At 45.1% G+C, this 20,155-nt stretch overlaps 3 protein-coding genes across 5 annotated transcripts; all 3 read left to right on the top strand.

Annotated features, from left to right (window-relative positions):
- The first annotated feature begins 1,694 nt into the window (after positions 1–1,694).
- Positions 1,695–7,782, top strand: LOC100501232 (uncharacterized). Of its 3 annotated transcripts, none has more exons than XM_008649999.4 (16): positions 1,695–1,795; positions 2,984–3,172; positions 3,265–3,334; positions 3,479–3,576; positions 3,695–3,836; positions 3,926–4,026; positions 4,503–4,586; positions 4,693–4,743; positions 4,864–4,929; positions 5,039–5,104; positions 5,675–5,755; positions 5,846–5,914; positions 6,432–6,584; positions 6,652–6,727; positions 6,808–6,920; positions 7,027–7,782. In XM_008649999.4, the coding sequence occupies exons 2-16, from the start codon at positions 3,074–3,076 to the stop codon at positions 7,411–7,413; spliced, it is 1,656 nt and encodes a 551-aa protein (XP_008648221.1). In that variant the 5' UTR covers positions 1,695–1,795; positions 2,984–3,073; the 3' UTR covers positions 7,414–7,782. The 3 variants fall into 3 exon arrangements, with proteins under 3 accessions (XP_008648221.1, NP_001349520.1, XP_008648220.1); NM_001362591.1 differs by having other exon boundaries at positions 1,699–1,795; positions 3,041–3,172; positions 7,027–7,717; XM_008649998.4 differs by lacking the exon at positions 1,695–1,795 and adding an exon at positions 1,815–2,262 and having other exon boundaries at positions 3,041–3,172.
- A 3,096-nt stretch (positions 7,783–10,878) lies between these two features.
- Positions 10,879–13,331, top strand: LOC111589534 (uncharacterized). The gene is made up of 2 exons (XM_023300372.2): positions 10,879–11,450; positions 13,075–13,331. Exons 1-2 carry the CDS (start codon positions 10,887–10,889, stop codon positions 13,123–13,125), a joined length of 615 nt encoding a protein of 204 aa, XP_023156140.2. The 5' UTR covers positions 10,879–10,886; the 3' UTR covers positions 13,126–13,331.
- Positions 13,332–15,715: 2,384 nt separating this feature from the next.
- LOC100193419 (uncharacterized) lies at positions 15,716–18,827 on the top strand. The gene is made up of 4 exons (NM_001367027.1): positions 15,716–16,100; positions 16,807–16,997; positions 17,276–17,439; positions 18,431–18,827. Exons 1-4 carry the CDS (start codon positions 15,881–15,883, stop codon positions 18,519–18,521), a joined length of 666 nt encoding a protein of 221 aa, NP_001353956.1. The 5' UTR covers positions 15,716–15,880; the 3' UTR covers positions 18,522–18,827.
- The last annotated feature ends 1,328 nt before the right edge of the window (positions 18,828–20,155 follow it).

Genomic DNA, 20,155 nt, shown 5'->3' with positions numbered 1-20,155 from the left:
GACATGCGCAGATCGACGAATTTATCATCGATGTGCGTAGGAGGCTGTGGTTGCCCAAGGTACATGTCTATTGGCATCCCATAAAGGGGTTGTGACTGGTCGTGACAACCTGTAGCCGATGAATCACGCGTGTTTTTCTCCTAATTCAATCTCGTGCGAAGGAAAATTTGCAATAGTAGATTTATCAAACGCACGCACTAGCCTTTTATAATCATTCTGCATACCCCTATAATCTGTTGTATTTGGTCCTGCCGCTCATTTATGTAAGCTTTAAGAGATTGGAGTTCGTTCGTGTCGCTTACCTTGGGGGTAGACATAGTAGGTCGGAGCGAAGCTAGATCTGTCGCCCGTTGCCGAATGACTTTGTTGTTCCTGTCCACTTTGAAGTTGGACAGGAATTTCGCCTTCGCATCCTTGATCAGTTGCTCCTGATGCTCCTCGAACTCGAGTTGTTCTTCAGCCGATAAGGTTTCCCAAGTCGGCTTTATGATATTGCTGGTGGAAACGTCAGAGCTATCTTTTGAACTGCCCATTGAGGGCCGATATGATAGGTCTATAAGTGAATTTCCCAGCGAAGTCGCTAAAATATGTGTTGGCGCCGATCCGGACATCAATTAATGCGATGAAAACCGGAGGCGGTGCCAAAAGTGTGTTGGTGCCGATCCGGACGCCAATCACTACGATGAAAACCGGCGGCGGTGCTCTCCGCGGAGGTGCGGACGGTTCGCGGTCAGGGGTCAGACGATCTGCGACTTGGCGCAGGGGGCTGTTGTTCCTGCCTGACGAGCCGGACGGTCCGCGCGTGCGCAGGGACGGCGGAGTTCGCCGACAACGCCTGAATCTCGCTCCGGGAGGGACCTCATCGGGGAGAAGAGATCCTAGGCTTTGTCTTGGGATCGGCAGGACACCCAAGACGCCTCTAATCGACGTAGAGCCAAAGAAAGATGAAGATTTGAGGTAGAAAAATGCTAAACTAGGGCTAAACTAGAACTACTCCTAATGCATAAGGTAAAAACGAGATGCATATTGATTATTGATTCGATTGTTGATCTCCCCATCGACCGTAGTCCTCCATATATATAGAGGGGGTCTTGACCCGTTACAAACCGTCTCCCGAGTTAATTCCGCGGATTTAGCTAACAAGTCACGCAAGAAACTCGAAAGCCTAACTGATTCTGCGCGTGCGCGAACCGTCCGCGCCACCAGTGCGGACTGTCCGGACCCTAGACCGTCCGCACCGGACATTTTTGTGCTCAACAACTACTATATTACTAAAATTGGGACAGCAAAGGAACCGAAAATAAAGGAGAAGCATATACTCATTGTATTGCTAAGGCAGGCGTATCCACCGACGAGCGGGCGAGGACAGGAAGGGATCGGAATAAATAAAATTAGCAGGAGCACCACAGACTAATCAAGTCGCTTAAAACACACCGCCAATAATTCATTAACCTACGTGGACGCCACTGGCTACTGATTACTGCTACTAATCTACCAGTAGTATACTAGTAACTAGCTAAAGCAAGCTGTTCGTGCAGTGCAGCGTTGTTTGATTGGGTACTGCTGCCGCGTCGCTGTCCGCTGCCACCGGGCGGTAGTTCGCCTCCGGGTTGGCCGCGAGCCGGGAAAGCGACCGCCCCTCCTCTTCTCCTCCCTTTCTCTCGTCTCGTCGGCTCCTAGCTCCTCCTCCTCGCTCGCCAAGGGAGACGCACCCGGTCCATTCGTCCTCTCCTCCTATCGCCTCCCCCTCTCCTCCCCGGAGATCCCCGCTACCGAAGGATTATCCCGTGCAGAGGTGAGTTCCGCGCCGGGCTCGGCTCGCTCTCGCTCTCTTCGCCTTACTTCTCTCCTGAGCTCCACCTCAACCCCGTGCTCGCTACGCTTCCTCGAGCTCCGTTCCCTTCGCTCTGGTTTCGCGTGGGGGGCTACGCTAGCGCGGGTCTACGGGTCTAGATGGAGTAAATTTTCATTCATTCTGGGCATGTCGCGTTGCTTTTGGCGGTTCTGGCGGCGGTGAAAAAAGCTTTCTTTTTTCCTTTCTGGGGGCTCGTGAAGGTGAAACGCTTATCTACTACTGTCTGCCCCGTGCCCCGCCGACGCTGAGGCCCGACCTCAGTTCCAAAATCCGTACTCGGCTCGGCGTGCCTGTCCTTCGGAGGATTGGAGTCCACTGTGCTGGCGGCTGGCCTCGTGCGTCGCTTCCTGGTTCGTGGCTGCGTGTGATTGGGACTGGATCCAGGCAGCGAGCCTCTCGTGGATTTGGTAGGTGCGCTATGCGAGAGTGGGACGCTTGGTGAATGCTGATGCGATAGTAGCTCGTCGCGTGATCCATTGCCAGCATGCCAAATTTGAAACTCTGTTCTTGGCTTTTCCGGGAAGTTCTGAGGTTTCAGTGGCTCGGCCGGAGAATCAGTGCGCGATTCTTGCCTTGCTCCATTTGTGGAATCTGTTGTTTGCTTTTGCCTCATCCCAGTCCTCCCCTCCCTCCGATGTGGCTGTTTCGACCAGAATACAAGTTGCTTCTGTCTGGAGGCGCTAAAGAGCGCGTCTTGACTAGAGTCAGCCTATTGAAATTTGCAATTTTGCTCGGTTTGATCTGTTCAAACCAATCACTATGCCAATTTTGATGTCCTGTGTCCGTTGCGTGCGTCCAGAGGTGTTCGACTTGTCTGTTTGGTCAAGCCCCCCGAGGTTCTCGGTGTTGTTTTTTCGCCTGTTTCGTGCCCTCCTGTTGTCAACTCACTTGGATCCATTTGTTCTAGATGAAATTCATCTTGATCCAGTGATATTTGTGCATTCTTGCTCTAGTAAATCCAGATGATGCTGTCGGTTTGACCTCCTATGCTTTTCAGTCATTAATCTGTCAGCCTTTGACCAGTTTCTTGCAGTAAAATCCCATCTGTCTTTTACTTGGTTGCCTCGTTTCCTATTGTGGTGTGCGATGTTTTCCCTCTCTCTCTCTCTCTCATTCGCACTGTGACAGATAACATTTCGGTTCAAGACAAGCAGACGTCTCATTTGTCCAACGCTTGGTTCTCAGGCCCACTAGTATATCAGCTTGGAGTTGAGGAGAATGGCTGTTGGTGGGACTCAACCAGTCCTTAGGAAGTACCTAGGCGCCCTCAAGGACACGACGACTGTGAGCTTGGCAAAAGTGAACAGTGATTATAAGGTGAAAGCATGTCCGTGTTCCCTCTGAACAGTGATTATATATGTTCATGTGCACTGCACGAACCGTGGACTTACCATTCTTCCCTATAACAGGAATTGGACATTGCAATCGTCAAGGCCACAAACCATGTTGAGCGCCCATCGAAGGAGAAGTACATAAGAGGTAATGGAATGGAATATCCTGTCTCAACTGCATCCTATGACTCAATCTCTAAATTTTCGATGGAGCAGCGATTTATTTCGAATCTTCAATAATTGCCCAACCTCTTTTGCTGCTGCCACAACTAACATCTTTATTTATTTGCAGAAATTTTCCATTCCATTTCTGCTGCTAGGCCACGGGCAGATGTAGCCTATTGCATTCATGCCCTTGCTAGACGTCTTTCGAAGACGCGCAACTGGGCGGTATGGAACTAATGAATGATTTCCTTCTTATTTTTAATGCTTATCATGGGTGATACTATGTAAGGAATGAAGTTATAAGGTACTCAAGAACATTTTGCATTGATTATTTATCCACCAGGTTGCGCTCAAGACATTGATTGTCATTCATCGCGCCCTTCGGGAAGTTGATCCCACTTTTCGTGAAGAGCTTATTAGTTATGGCAGATCTAGGTCCCATATGTTGAACATGGCCTACTTTAAGGATGACTCTAGTGCAGAAGGTACTAGTTGCTAGTGCTATTCTGGTACTGTCTATTGCATTATGTTTTTTATTTGGAACTTATTATGTGATCTCTAATTTTTCACTCAGCTTGGGATTATTCTGCATGGGTGCGCATTTATGCTTTATATTTAGAGGAGAGGCTCGAATGTTTCCGAGTGTTGAAGTATGATGTAGAAACAGATCCTCCGGTATGTATCTCTAATGCAGGCTTACATCTCTTATCGCCTGCATATGCAAAACTTTTTGAAATATCTTTTGCATCTTTACATTTGTTCTGGTCCATGTAACTACATGTTAGTATCATGGCATGATACTGCCACTATACCTGTGAAAAAGAGAATTTGCCAGCTCTGTCTGGATCTAGGAACTGTGGTCTATGGTGCATATGCCCAAAAGTCAATATCTGTTAATAAGTAATAATCGTGTGAGCTTTGTGGTACCACTACCACATAACAAAAATGATTCACTGTTATTTGCAACAATTAAATTCGAATGCTGTGTCAGAAATGCAACCCATGTTTTTTCCCAAGGAAATTATGTGATCTACTGCTGTACTTCATTTCCTTGGTGAGCTCATGATTTTATAATGCTGTCAGAGTTCCAGTAGCTTGTCATATATGCAGCATTGTGTTTCTAAGTACATGAATAATTCTGGTATCTGCAGAGAACTAAGGATCTTGATACTGTTGCTTTGCTTGATCATCTACCATCATTGCAGCAACTCCTTTTCCGTCTTCTTGCTTGCCAGGTAACGACTCTTTTGCAACTACTGCACGCACAAATTACACCAGCTCATCTTCCTGTGATACCATTTAAGTTTTCAATTCTATTGGTTAATTCCTGAAATTTTACAGCCACAAGGAGCGTCGTCTTACAATGTTATAATCCAGCATGCACTCTCAATGGTTAGTATGAATATCTAGTTCTTTGTTTCTGCCTTTCTTAGGTTTTAGTGCTTGTTTTTAAGGAGTGCCCAACTGGCCTTTGATTCATGGTGTTTGACTTTTTTTGTGCATTACTGGTAGGTTGCTTTAGAGAGTATTAAGATCTACACTGCGATTAGTGATGGAACAATCAATCTAGTTGACAAGGTGAACTTTCTTAAGCTTACCACCTTGGATAAGTTTGTCAAATTTTCCTACAATTATTGTGTTATTTGATGGCTTTTTCATCAAACTTAAATTTTTTTCCTTATTGAAGTTCTTCGAGATGCAAAGAAATGATGCTGTTAGGGCACTTGATGTATACAAAAGAGCAACTAACCAGGTATATTGTTGCCCCCTTTTCTCTTGCAGATCAATCAAATAAATAGTTTTTTTTGGATATTTTGTCCAGTTGTACATAATTCCAAAATTCTCACCAGAGCATAATGAGGATATAGTCTTGCTAGTTATCAGGAGACTTGAAATGGATAAATAGTTAGCTTTCTGAGAAGGACTACTCTTATTAAGTTTTTAGTGGCCTCATCCATGTTTTAAAAAAACTCGACTTGCGGGGGTAAGACAGCCCCTTGTCATTGCTTTAAAAGGACTTTTTTCTATGAAGACAGTGGAAAATATCATGAGGCAGGCAGTTCAGTTTATCTGATCCCTTTTTTCGGCATAATATCTGTGTGCTGTGGATGAGGATTATTAGCATATGAACACTGCAAAAGAAAATTACAGTTCACACTTCAGCATCACCAGCTCTGCTGGCACTGATCAATGTTCCAAACTAAATTCTGAGCCATAAACCATTGATTCAATACTTGAGACTGTTGAAATCAAAACGTGTAGGCTGATTGTTACTCAATATTGATGAGTTTTCTCCGTTTATTTCCTGTTTTTTTTTGTCAAGGCTGAACGACTTTCAGAGTTTTATGAAGTGTGCAAAACTATACACATTGGGCGTGGTGAGAAATTCCTGAAAATCGAGCAGGTTCGATAAACGATCCTTGGATTCTTTGTCTTCTGGTTTTGTCTCCTAAGTTAGCCATTTACTGATGAAATTTATTAATGCTTCCTGCAGCCTCCAGCATCATTCCTGAATACCATGGAGGAGTATGTTAGAGATGCTCCAACAGGTCAAAAAGAGAAGGTATGGAAACCACAAGAAGTAAATTCACTTACCGATATGATGTTTGAACATCCATAAGCTATATTCATTAGAATATCAGTATGCCCACAAACTGACGATGATGAATCTACTTCAAAAAAACAATTCAAGCTATATAGCTATGCGTTATTTTTGCATAATTCTCTGATAAGACTTTTTGTTGAATAGCTTCTGTTTTTCGCGAACATGCCTCAGCAACTATTTCATTAAAGAGGAAAGGTTCTGATAACTTCTATGGAATATGACATTTTTAATAACCTTATCAATGAAAATGATCACACGCACACGCGTGTGCAGTAGCAAGCACGAGTACCATTTTCATCTGAATAAATGATTTTCACACACTTCTGTACTATTGTATTTGGATCTTCACACGCATCATCATTTATAATAAGTTGCTATCAGCTTGAAGTTTTCAGGATGCCCTTGAACCATCGTGTTCATTTTGTTATACAGCTCTTACTCAGTCTTATCTCTAAGCATACTTCATTTGTTTCAGGCTATACTAGCGATAGAATACAAAAAAGAGCCAGAGGAGGAAGAAAAACCGTCCTCACCTCCTGCGGCTCCAGAACCAGAACCGGAACAAGTGCCTGAGCCAGAACCCGAGCCAGTGAAAGAGGAAGCACCAGAAGCTGAACCAGATTTGCTGGTAACATCCTTTGCCACTACTCCGAAGCAGTCATGAATGAAAGCTAACACTCAGTTTCGCTCTTTAGGGTCTGAACGAACCCAACCCTGCTGCAACTGCGATAGAAGAGCAGAATGCTTTGGCGCTAGCCATTGTTCCGATAGGTAAATTTCTCATGAATGAAAGCTAGCCGCACTATGAAATTGGTTACCTGCTGATAGGTATGACGCTCACCCTGTGGCAGATGATGCTCCGAAAGCTGCTCCCACTTTTGGAAATGGAGTCACTGGCTGGGAACTGGCCCTTGTGACAGCACCAAGTTCAAATGAGACCGCCGTTGCCCCAAGCAAGAAACTGGTGGGTTGGGTTGGGTTGGGTTGCTGAACCAACGTTTTTCCAGACAGGACAGGACAGGAATTGATTGTTCGCTCAAATGTCTCACAAGAATTGAAACTGCGTGCAGGCCGGTGGTCTGGACTTGCTGACCCTTGACAGCCTGTACGACGAGGCGAACCGGAGAGCGAGCCAGCCAGCAAGCTACAACCCCTGGGAGGCGACCCCCGCCGCGCCTGCCCCGATGATGACCATGGCGCCGGTGATGCACGACCCGTTCTACGCCTCGAACGGGTACGCTGCGCCGCACGGCGTGCAGATGGCGGCGATGGCGCAGCAGCAGCAGGCCTTCATGCTGCAGCAGCAGCAGATGATGACGATGGCCCCGGCGCAGCCGGTGGTCCACCACCCGATGCAGATGCAGCAGAACCCCGCGAACCCGTTCGGCAACCCCTTCGCGGCCGCCGGCATGCCGCTCCACGCCGGGCCCGGCAACGTGTACACGGGGCTGATCTGATCCGGTCCGGCGGTCCATTTCTTGGTCTGCATTAGCGCTGCTGTTACCACATCATTCATTCTTTTTTGCCCGAGTTTTCTTGTTGCCATTGTGAGAAGGAAATTTGTAGCACAGACACAGACACAGGTAGAGTGTATTATAGCGTCGGTCGGAGTGTATAGCAAGCAGGGGGTCGTCATCAGTGGTATCCCGTACGTAGAAGGTGATTGCATGTATATTATACACACAGAGTTTGGTCACCTGTTCATGTGCAGTTGAGAGTCCATTCTTGCGGCGAGGAGACGCGGCACGGCGCCACGTCGAGATTGAGATTGGATTATTCTTAACATTGGATACGGTTGAATAATGCAGCAGCCATTCTTTTTAGCACATGACACTGTTCGATGGAATGGAACAGGACGGTTGAGATCGACATTGATACGACCCTCCGTGTGCGCACCCAGAGCGCTCGCGATCACCGATCACTCAACTAACTGCCCGCCGGCAGCACCTCCCATGTCCCACCGACGATGAGATCCTCTGCAGTCGGCTCACGTGACGACCCCACAAGTACGCGAAGCAATCGCGAAAGCGAGCGAGGCGGCGGGCGGATGGCCCGCGGGCTGCGCGGCGTCCGTGACGACCTCTCCGAGCGGGATCGTATCCAGTGCACCAGGGACACGCCGTGCACAAATGCACAAAATGAAATCTGGCCGTCCATTTTCCATCCAACGGTCGTCGCAAATATGCAGATGAACCCTCCCGCAGCCCCCGTAGCTTGCCGAGTCTGTTTTGCGAAAACCCCCCGCGGCGGACTTTCCCTGAGCGCTCTAGGCAGGAAGCTTATGAGACACGATATAGCGATCGGACCTTGCCGCGGGACCCTTGCTGCCATGCCGCCGACCTCGCCTCCCGCCGCTACTACCGACGCCGCCATGGAGTACCACGTCGGACTCCCTCGCTGCGCATCTCACCAACAGCCACCTCCCTTGTCGCCGTCGCCATGTGACAACTACGGTATGGCGGAGCCGCTCTCAGTTTGCCCTAGTGACAGTTTGATAGCACTCCTCACTGCCATTGAAACCTGTCGTTGGAATGACATTTGATTCTCTCAATGAAGTGGAAGAATTTTACAAGACATATGCACATGAATGTGGTTTTTCAGTTCGTATAGGAGCTCAAGGCAAGAAAAGCGATGTGATTGAGCATAAGAGGTTCGTGTGTTCGAGGGAAGGTTTTACAAAGAGACGTGCTGAACCAAACAAGCAAAAGAAGCACTTAGAAACAAGATGTGGATGCAATGCATGCATATATATGAGATTGGGTCAGGACAATAGGTACTATATCGCTTCATTTGTTGAGGAGCATAACCATGGTCTGGTCTCGCCTGATAAAATTCCTTTTCTTCGATCGAACCGAACAATCAGTCAAAGAGCCAAGACTACCTTATTCATGTGCCACAAAGCAAGTATTGGTACCTCTCAAGCATATAGACTCCTACAGGTTAGTGATAAATTTGACAATATTGGATGTATGAAGCGAGACCTCCAGAACTACTATCGGAGACTTAGGGAGAAAATAAAGAATGCTGATGCTCAATTATTTGTGGCACAAATGGAGAGGAAGAAAGAGGCAAATTCTACCTTTTTCTATGATTTTGTTGTGGATGAGCATGGAAAGTTGGTCTACATATTTTGGGCTGATGCTACAAGTAGGAAGAACTATAGTCACTTTGGTGATTTGGTGTCGTTTGATGCAACATATAGCACAAACCAATACAATATGGTATTTGCACCATTTACTGGTGTGAACCATCATATGCAAAGTGTTTTTTTTGGAGCTGCATTCCTAGCAAATGAGAAGATTGAGTCCTATGAGTGGTTGTTTCAAACTTTCCTATTGGCAATGGGAGGAAAAGCTCCAAGAATTATCATAACAGATGAAGATGCTAGTATGAAATCAACAATTAGAACTGTTCTCCCAGATATAGTTCATAGGCTCTGCATGTGGCACATTATGGAGAAGTTTCCTGAGAAGGTGGGTCATCCAACAAATCAGGATAAGAAATTTTGGGCTGCTTTAAACAATTATGTATGGAGTTCAGAAACTAGAGAAGAATTTGAGATGCGGTGGACTGCTATCATAGATGCTTATGGTCTTCATAGCAACGAATGGTTGGGTAATAGATTTAAAATTCGTGAGTCATGGAAGGCAACCTATTGGAAGAAAAGCCCGAAGACGCTAATGAAGTGGAAAAAAGAAAAAAGATAGCAGTGGTGCGAAACAAGATAGAAGAGGCGATCCAAAGAGCAAAGAGTTCAAAAGAAGCCTTGGATTTCTTAGTTTCAAGTGTTCTCAACATAGGTGATTCCTTGGGACACATTGTACCTAGCATAGTGCAACCTACACAAGAAGAATATGAGAATTTTATTGGTTGCAAAATTCCACCAGAAATACAAATACACCCTCCAAATGATTTTCGATCAAAGGGTAGAAGTAAAAGAATCAAGAGAGCAAAAGAACTATTGAAGCCTCGCAAAGGAAAGAATGCGAAGAATATGGTGAAGGAGCCACATGTATAGAATTCTGGTTGAATTTAGTTGAATGTTAGCTTCATTTTGGTTCTCAATGTTGAGTGAATGTTGCTGAAATTTGCTTATGGGTGTTAGTTTAATGTTGCTGAAATTTGGTACTGAATGTTAGCTGAATATTATCTTCATTTTGGTTCTCAATGTTAAGTGAGTCCTCACTGAAACCATCACTCAATTTTTGTCCAACACATTCACAATATTGGCTCAATTTTTGTTCACTGAAACAACCACTCTCTCTTAATTTTTGTTTACTACAACCCAATCAATCGGTACAATTACAGTGAATGACTCAAAATCAAAATACACAAGCTGCACATTGTTTCACTCTAGTAACAATGGAATGAGCAGCACTTTGTTTCCAGCCATTTCAATCAGGCTGTAACGTTGGACTCTCTGCACTTTTCAACCACACACGCTGGACTCCAATAGTTTACAATCACCTGCAAGAAACCTGGACAGCTAACAAAATTGATGCTGTGAGCAACAAAAAATTGTGCTCGAAATTTATTTTTCAGGCCGAGGGAGGCTTCAGTCTCGTTGTGATAAGCAGCAGCATCAGGACATTACGCCGGACAGCTTCACCGGACCTGAGGCAGCTACCGTGGCCACCACTAGATCCATGCCGACCATGCGCGAGGACGAGGCAGCTTGCGACGGTGCTGGTGTCGAGGAGCTGCGCGCCCTTAACGTGGAACTGGAGCTTGGCAGCGTGGTGCTCGCGAGAACTGAAGACTGAAGCTTGATGTGGAACTGGGGCTTGGCAGCCCCTCGCTAGCATGCCCACATCTCCCACCTCGGACTCGCTAGAACTCAAGCGCGGCAGCGCAGATCGGGCTGCATAGTTGTCACCGAGGGATGCATCTCCACTTCAATTTGGGGAATGAAGAAGCCCGGGGAGAAAGAATGACGGTGCGGGGTTTTTTTTCACAAAACAGACTCGGCAAGCTACGGAGGCTGCGGGAGGGTTCATCTGCATATTTACGACGGCCGTTGGATGAGAGACGGACGACCAGGTTTCGTTTTGTGCACGGCGTGGCCCTTGTGCACTGGATACTATCCCTCTCCGAGCTGGGGCGGCACCTGCTCGACGTCGCCTGCTTCCTGCACCTGCTCCTCAACCCGGCCCACAACGACTCCCCGCCGCCCACCCCCACGGGCCGCCGCCGCGCGCGCCGCTCCCCGCACCCCGCCGCGCCGCGGTCCCCGTCGCTCCTCGCGGGCATCCTCTCCGACCTCGCCGAGATCGGCGGCTCCCTCCGCGTTGGCTTCTCCTGCGCCGCGGCGCCCGACCGCCACGCCTCCGCCGTGCTCGAGTCACAGCCAGCCGCCGCGTCCCCGCCAGCTTCCCCGCCTCCTCTTGTCGCCGCCGCCGCCAAGGAAATTGCAGATGATGTCGTGGGAGCAGCGCGTGCCCTCGCCGTGCATCTCGAAGCGTGGATCGACTTCACCGTGCTCGCCCTAGATGACGTAATTTTTATCTCCTCGATTCTCACACCAACACGATGGGTGGGAGCTGACATTTTTGGTAATGGAATAACCCTCCAGCATGGACTCACTCCTTATAGGTTCAGATAAGAGCATAGACTCACTCCTTATAGGTTCAGATCAGAGAAATGAGTTGGTCTCTTCTAGATTTTAGTTTTAGATCGGAATGAGGAGATAATGGATAAGATGAATCTGTGATATAACCAAACACTATTTTAGGCTTATATATAGGTTCGGATGACTCTAGACCATTTGATGCCTCTAACCAAACACACTATTAAATATCGAGTCCCTTATATATAAATAGATTTTTTGGGCTATTTAGAACGCAAAATTTTTACAACAATGATATAAAAATTTTATAGGAATTAGTTAAAAACAAAAAAATGCAAGATTCAAAAAAATTTCTTTATTCTAAAAGAGCCCCTACTTATTTAGTACATATACATATTTTTATCAATAAAAAATAACATAATATTTAAAACATATTAAATTAATCATACAATACGAAACCCTGGCGTATTCTACAGGTAAAGGCCAAGATCAAGTGAAGAAGATCACCGAGGCCTACAACATATGAAAGAAAGAACAATAAATTAATAATTCACTAAAATAATTGTTTATTGAGGCCCGGTAGCCCTGGCCTATAACATACGAAAGCAACAAGCAAGACTAATAAAATAATAATTCACCAATGGCCATGACCTACATGAATCAAACAGAAGAGCATTGCACTTGTACGACCAGGGAGGAGGGCTTCCGAGAGATGTCTAAGGTGTCGCGTCCTGACGCTGGCGACGATGGAGGCAACAAATGAGTGGACGATGAGTTCTTAGGCGATTCAGTTTTTAGGTTTTTAATAGGCTTAAAGATATCTATATAAGACATATATGGTAAGGGGCCCATTAAAATTTGGGGCATGGGGCCGCCGCCCTGGTGGGCCCCATACCCAAATCGGGCCCTGGATGTTGTTAGTTCCGCAAATATTGCCATCGGCCTACGTAGATTGTGCCTGTCTGTTGCTTCTTGTGGAGTGTTTCCTGGGTGGGTATGAGAAATGTTAGTTGCTATACTTATTAGCACCATTAGATTTAAGTGGAGCAAAGATCAGAGGGAACTTACTTATGACCTCAAATAGTACTCATGAAGTTAAAGATTCCTGTTGTGGAACAAGTTGATGACCTTCGGGATAATGGCATGTGGGCAGGATGATCAAAGAACGAATAGATCCATTGAATACTTCCAACTTTAAATTTTGAGGTTTTACAACTACCAAGTGTGTTCTTTGGGGGTTTTAGCTCATTTGATTGACAGAAGTTTTTTAGGCAATTACTGTGTAGGGAGGACCTACAATACTTTGTATTTTAAAAAGTTTATGTACAATGATACATGAAGAGATTAAAGAGGGGGTTACAAAAAGACCTATGCAACTATGTTCTAATTCTATCAGCTGTCTGAGGCTTCACTCTATGGAAAATTAGTAGCATCTCTATAACAAACATGTCTTTACAGGTGGTCGTTGTTCTTGGTATCTTTTCAAATATCCATCCATTCATGTTTTTCCATATGCACCAAATCATGTTTATGACAATCTCCATATTCACAGAGAGCTCGACGAAGACAACACCCGATCTGTCAAGGAGGCAGCAACCTCTAAGAGTAACAAGCCGATGATGCTTGCTCGATGTATCACCTAGTGCCTCAAGGGTCACCAAATGATGCAAATACACTCAAAGCTTTCAATCTTTCACTAGAATGCAATCCCAAGCAAAAGTGTGAGAGAATGAGTTAGAGGATCACAAATGAGCTTAATGTATGCTGGGAATAGCCAAGAGAGTCTCACACACGAGCTCCACTTCTATTTATAGTCCTCCGCTCTTTTCTAGTCGTTATGTGCAAGCAGCACACATTCTGCATGCACGCTGACGATTCGTGCCTTATGGCCGGGCGATCCGCCACACCAGTAACGACTATATTTACCATTTGAAACGTGTCAGAGCTTGTTAGAAAAAGCAGGTCCAAACGGTCTGTCAACTCTGGCCGGACGGTCCGAGTCCTGGCAACTTAAAGCGCCCGAGCATTGACCAAATTGAATTACATGGGTGGACTATCCGTCCTCCAAGGTCAGACGGTCCGCCACCAGTGGTCAGTACTGCCCAGGCTTACACACCGGATAGACCGTAGTACAATTGACTAAAAATACACAGGACCTGACCAAACCTGTTTTGGCACCTGCGAACGGTGCGCTGACTCCGACCGGTCAAGATTGCGGACGGTGCGGCCCCAAGGCCTGGACGGTTCATGGTACAAATATTTCATACCCCTGTAGCAAGAACATTCTTTGGACCTCTTTGAGTGGGACGCGGACGGTCCGACCTCCTGGTCCAGACGGTCCGACCTCCTGGTCCAGACGGTCCGCCGACCACAGAATATTACCACTTCCCAAACACGCTTTTGAAAAGATTTTAACTCTTGAAATCGGAAGCGTTGTTAGTCCTCATGCAAATACAACTACTAGTGCTCTATAAGGCAGTAAGTTTTACACAGACCAAACACCAAAGTCATTGTCTCCTCTTTATAATACAATTATCTAGTCTACTAATCCGGTCAATTTCTTCTCTAAAACATCTGGTGAGCGGAAAAAAGTAAAACCTATGTTATACTTTTGCCTTCACTTGATCCACAACTAATGCTTTAGGTCTCCAAGACATACTTTCCTCTATGGTCCAATCTGCATTCTTATTTCTCCAAGAATTGTTAGTCCACAAATGATTGTAATTAATTACCAAAACATCACTAAGGGGCCTAGATGATTCATAGACCTGGTATGGAAGACCATCTTGGCACTGAGGAGCAGGGACCGGATGTTCGGGAAATGGTCGCCAAACTGGGAAAGTCCTTACAAGATGACACAGGTAATATTTGGTAACACCTACATGTTGCAAACATTACAAGGCGAGGACTTGCCTGAGGCACTAAACGTGCGTTTCCTAAACTAATATCATTCTAGTACATGGCAAGATGCCTAAGAAAACCGATGTGATCGCATCAAGTTGATTCCAGCCTGCACTAGTGCTTTTGGTTCGCTTAGCTTCTCCAAAAGACAGGGGCATGCGTTGAGCACCATTTGTGGCACTGAGCATGGGCATACGGTTCACCCATAGGCGCGAATGGTTCGTGAATAGATCAGATCAGGCGATTAAAGTCCTATCTCCTCGCGTGTCTATCCCTCTAATCTCACGGGAGCTATTGGAGGACGCCTAGGAACGAGTTTAGACCCCATTATATATTTGAAAGTGTACGACCGATTGAGGAACCAACAATTGTTCAAACAATCAAATTATCTTCTGTTCTTTACATTCTGCACTAGGAGTATACAGTAACATAGTTTCCTTCCTGTAATCTTCACCTCTCTCCGACTCTACGTCGTTTAGAGGGGTCTTAAGTGGTCTGCCACCCAAGACAAACCCTAGGATCTCTCTTCTCCGTCAGGGTCTCTTCCGGGAGCGAGATCTAGGTACTGTTGGCGAATTCCGTCTCCTCTATGCACACGCGGACCATCGGGCCACCAGGCGCGGACCGTCGGGCTTGTAAGATAGAAACCCTAGCCTCTGTGCTAGGTCGCGGACTATCCTGCCCTTGGTCGTGGACCGTCCACGATTCCGCAGAGAGCACCACCGCCGATTCTCATCGCAGTGATTAGCGCCTAGATCGATGCCAACAATTACTCAAACCAAACGGGGCCACTCATGAGGTGTATAGGAAACACTGTTCGAGATTTTGTTACGTTAGACTGTCTCCAGTGGTTCACGTAAAAGAGGGGATACGGAACTGTAGATGACACTGTTTGCAAAGTGAAGTTTAAAATAGAAGATAAGTGATTAGATAGGAAATCTGCTGAAGATAGACTTAATAAATATCGTGGCAACGGACGTGGATGCGCTGCCTCAGAAACGGCAAAAAACGGTCAGTCCAAAGTACCAACCGAGAGGCGGGGAGCCCAGGATCCAACCGTGGAATGAGGTGAGCCTGAGCCGGGCTCCGCCTCCGTTCTGGAAGCAACGGGCCGCTCGCGTCATCAGAGAGCCTCAGCCCAACCGGCCAGCCAACCAAAACCAACGCAACCCACCCACGCCGCGACCAAACACGACAGCGCTTCACACCTGTACCTGCACGCGCCGGCCAGGCCCCACCGCCAATTAAACAAGCCTCCCGTCTCGTCCCAACTCCCCCACACAATAGGCTGGCAGTGGCAGGCAACCAGCTCGGGCGTGTCCTTCCTCCTCCGTCTCCATCTTGGCCCAACCGAGCCCAAACCTCTCCCCTTTTCTCCGTCCTCTCCTAGTCCACACGGCAGACGCCGCCGCCGGGGGAGAGGAGGGGAGGGGATCGGCTCCAAGGGAACAGGCGAGATGGCAATCCTGTACGCGCTGGTGGCGCGCGGCACGGTGGTGCTGGCGGAGCACAGCGCGGCAGCCACCAACGCGGGCGCCATCGCGCGCCAGGTCCTCGAGCGCCTCCCCGACGGCGGCGCCGACAGCCACGTCTCCTACACGCAGGACCGCTACGTCTTCCACGCCAAGCGCACCGACGGCATCACCGCGCTCTGCATGGCCGACGACGCCGCCGGAAGTAAGCGCTTTGCTAGTCATGTCCGTCCTCTCCGGCTCTCCCTCCCTTTCCGGTACGATCGCACTCGCGTGGGGGTTCCGAGCTCGATTGGGACGCCTCCGGGTTTGTGGTGCTATGGGATTACGTGGTCCGGCGCGATAGGCCGGCGGAGTAGCGGAGATCCGGGCCTCATTCTGGGTTTTGTCGTCACGCGTCCATCTGGTCTGTTACTACTTTACTAGCAGTCTGACTGCTGACCTTAGGGGATGGGTAGATCAGGACAAACCGACGAGATGCGATTGGATTCCAGTGTAGCCAGAGCCAAATGGCGTCTAAGGGTTGATGGGCTCTGGGGCCATACGTTGAGCAGCTCCGGTTTTCCAGCTGTTGACTTCGGGATCAAACTTGCTCATTGCTGCATACATAACAATCTGTCTACTAATTCTCAACCTCTAACACTGTCTGTTAGCTCGTAGTAGGTTTAAGATGAACTGTACTTCTTTGTTGGTACAATCAAGAGCAAAATTGGTCTACTTGTTTCTGAGTATCATCTTATCCTGCTGACTTTTAGCCTTGCAGTATAATATTTACAGTGACTGTTTGCTATACTAGCCACATCTTCACATCATCGTCTAGAATCATCTGAGTCCTCATTGCCCCGCAAATATGTCTGTTGCGAAATGCACAACCATGAGCTTATCAATGTTTTTTTCTTCTCATGCCACAGGACGGATTCCCTTCGCATTTTTGGAGGATATTCATGGAAGGTTTGTCAAGACATATGGCCGGGCTGCGCTAACCGCTCTTGCATATGCAATGAATGATGAATTCTCAAGGGTCTTGAGCCAGCAAATGGATTACTATTCAAATGACCCTAGTGCAGATAGAATAAACCGCATGAGAGGTGAAATCAATCAGGTAATGCACCCATTTTTCAGTTGTTTCATATATGAAGACTATCCTATGTTGAAGAACTTATATATTCTGAAAACTAACGTTGGATGTATGCTGTGACCTCCGATCTTATAAGCTAGAAGTGGAAATGCTCATGAATGAAGTGCCTGAAACCTTTGTGGAACTAGTTTTCACATACTTGTTTAAAGCAAACCATTACAGAAAATTCCATTGATCTAGCACATTGGAGTGGAAGAGTCTCACAATACAAAAGGATTTATCTCTTCATCATTTTCTCGCAGGTCCGTAGTGTTATGATTGATAACATTGATAAGGTTCTTGAAAGAGGTGATCGTTTGGAACTGCTGGTTGACAAGACTGCAAATATGCAAGGAAATACAGTTCGATTCAAGAGACAAGCTCGGCGGTTCAGAAACACTGTTTGGTGGAGAAATGTCAAACTCACGTATGGCATATTCTGCTTTATTGACTAATTTAGAACACTTAGCTATCGTATTTTGTTTTGCATGTTGATCTCCTTCCTTTTTGCCTCATGAACTATTAATTTTGCTTTTGTTTCATGAACTTCGTACTGACTTATTTCCCTTTCCATGATTGTTAATTAGCTTCTTATTACCCAACTCAGTATGCAACTTTATTGAAAAATAATCTACTAAACAATGCCCAGTTTGATTTAATGCAGTAAATTTGAATGCAACTTTATCGATAATGGTATTATATTGTTTTATTTGAATAGTGACTATATATACGGCAGTACTCAGTGGTTTTTTATTATTTGAATATATTTGGTTCTGACGTAGCAGTATGAGTAACAAAGATGGGAACATAAATTTTTCTTCTGCACAAACAGAAGAAATTAAGCGATGTTTATAAACTGTAGAATGGTAGAAACTTATTGTTGATATAAGATGTCAGATGATAAAAAAAGAGTGGATACACTGGTTGCACGAGAATTTGATTTACACTTTGGAGCCTGTTGTTTGCTGTAAGCTCTACTCTAATCAATTCTTAACTTTCAGTATGGGATGCATGTAGCCATGTACTCCATGACATTCAAGCATTGGAACTATTTGTTCTTTTTTTTGTCGTGCCAAGCAGCAACCTTTACACTTTTGAATATAATTATTATATGTGAAAGCTGGATGCCATAATCAAGTCTAAGGCCCTATTTGTTTACCCTCCAGATTATATAATTCAGCTTAAATAAGTTGAAAAGTAAACAAACAACACAGATTATTAGGTGGATTATATAATCTAGATGCCTAGATTATAATAATCCATAAGTAGGTCAATAGGTGTTTATATAATCCATAAGCTGGATTATATAATCTGATAAAGAAACAAACAGGGCCTTAGGCTGGTATGATGCTATGATGTTTCCTCCACTGATGTTTGAGCTTTTCGCCTCACAATAATCTTATTCTATCTCTGTGCAGGGCCGCATTGATACTTCTCCTCCTGGTAATAATATATGTCGTTCTAGTCTTCGTGTGCCATGGTTTCACCCTACCAACTTGCATAAGGTAAGGCATGATGTGCACATAGTGCTTTTTGCTGTGCATGTTTGTGCCTATCACCGGGGTCCGGGGGGCAGCAGCCATTGCAATTGTTTCTTGTGTAGAGGAAAGCTACATATTATGATGTGATTGTGAGAACTCAATTAAAGATATGAACTTAACATAAAAAGTGCTTCTTGTGGGTTTGGCTATGACCTTGTAGGTCTATGAGAATTCGGTGTTTGGATTGGTGTTTATTTGTGGCTATTCTTGTGTCTGTACATGAATTCAGTTACGACGAGTATTTTATGGCTATGCTAATGTAATATTCTTGAAATTGACATGATGCACACATGTAGCTGCCATGATAATTTGTTTCCAGCACTGCGGGGCAAGCCAGGATCTGTCTCTCAGTGACAGGCCTGCTAATAAGTTAAAACCTACCTCGTACTCAATTTAACCCATAACAAATTAGCCTTCTTCAATGCATCCTTACCATGTGTTTTTATAGTTTTAACCCAACCTATTCTAACTCAAACTAATTGAACCTGCGGGTTCGTATAACGTGTTTAAGTTTGCAGACATATGGGTTTCACATTCAAAGTCAGATCCCTGAATTTAAAATCTTGCGTTCATATTATATCTTTTTTTAATCCAAACTGTCTAAAATTTATTGCAGATGATTTAATGCAACAAACACCTACTCAGTACCAATTAGGCTAAACTTGCCATGTCATATTAAATTATATAAGATATAATTATCCTAATGTACGGCATCATAGATTACTTTTTGATCCTCTACAAAAATATTAAATGCTAATACATGCGAGAGTATGAAATGTGGGCCAATTAGATGGTTAAAATTTCAATGCATATGATCTCATCTCCCTCAAGATTCAATTTTCTTCTCTTTCATCCTAACTCTTTTGTCACATCATAAAAAATGCTTATGTGGCATGTGTTAAAAGTGCATGATACTATGGATTGGTAATAGCCTTAGCACTATAGACATTAATTAATGGCTCTCATCAAAACTAGACCCTAGAAACAAAAGCTTGTGTTCATATCTTAGAATTTCATCAGAGTTGGCTGAAATTTGTTGATTAGGATTCAAAATATATGAAGATAATATGTGCTAGTTAGGACGACAAGATTTGCATATAGGTCCCACATCGAAAGCATACCATAGTAACAAAATCTCGCATTCACGCATTAAAATTTTAACAAAACTAATTGAAATTTGTTAAATATGATTTAAAATATCATAAAGCTAGTTTGTATCATTTAGCACAACATAATCTACACATGTATCTCACATCAAAAGACAAACCCCTAACAATAAAAGGTAGCGTTTACACCTTAAAGTTTTTTTTATCAAAATTGATTAAAATTTGTTAAATAGAATTCAAAATATCATGAAGCTAATCTGTTCAAGTTAGCACAACAAGATTTAGATCTTGCCCTACATCAAAATTCGGACCTTAGAAATAAATGTTCATGCTCTGACCTTAAAATTTCATTGAAATTGATTGAAATTTATTAGATAAGATTCAAAATAAAGCTACTATGTACTAATTAGTGTGCTAAGATTGTGGGGGATAGATATCCCTCCGTCCTCATGAACACTAAAACGTATCACATGTCGCCTAACGAGCCTCCTACTGA

This window comes from Zea mays, chromosome 6, assembly GCF_902167145.1.
Source record: "Zea mays cultivar B73 chromosome 6, Zm-B73-REFERENCE-NAM-5.0, whole genome shotgun sequence".
NCBI classification, from domain to species: Eukaryota; Viridiplantae; Streptophyta; class Magnoliopsida; order Poales; family Poaceae; genus Zea; species Zea mays.
Note: the sequence above shows the minus strand (reverse complement) of the source record. Positions and strands in the feature narration are given on the sequence as shown.

Bases quoted from the DNA above. Each gene is read 5' to 3' on its own strand.
- LOC100193419 (NM_001367027.1), top strand. From the start codon at position 15,881: ATGGCAATCCTGTACGCGCTGGTGGCGCGCGGCACGGTGGTGCTGGCG. The intron at 16,998-17,275 runs GTAATGCACCCA...ATTTTCTCGCAG, and splicing joins TGAGAGGTGAAATCAATCAG to GTCCGTAGTGTTATGATTGA. The intron at 17,440-18,430 runs GTATGGCATATT...ATCTCTGTGCAG, and splicing joins TGGAGAAATGTCAAACTCAC to GGCCGCATTGATACTTCTCC.
- LOC111589534 (XM_023300372.2), top strand. From the start codon at position 10,887: ATGACGGTGCGGGGTTTTTTTTCACAAAACAGACTCGGCAAGCTACGG. The intron at 11,451-13,074 runs GTAATTTTTATC...CCATATTCACAG, and splicing joins CCGTGCTCGCCCTAGATGAC to AGAGCTCGACGAAGACAACA.
- LOC100501232 (XM_008649999.4), top strand. From the start codon at position 3,074: ATGGCTGTTGGTGGGACTCAACCAGTCCTTAGGAAGTACCTAGGCGCC. The intron at 3,173-3,264 runs GTGAAAGCATGT...TCCCTATAACAG, and splicing joins AAGTGAACAGTGATTATAAG to GAATTGGACATTGCAATCGT. The intron at 5,105-5,674 runs GTATATTGTTGC...TTTTTTGTCAAG, and splicing joins ACAAAAGAGCAACTAACCAG to GCTGAACGACTTTCAGAGTT.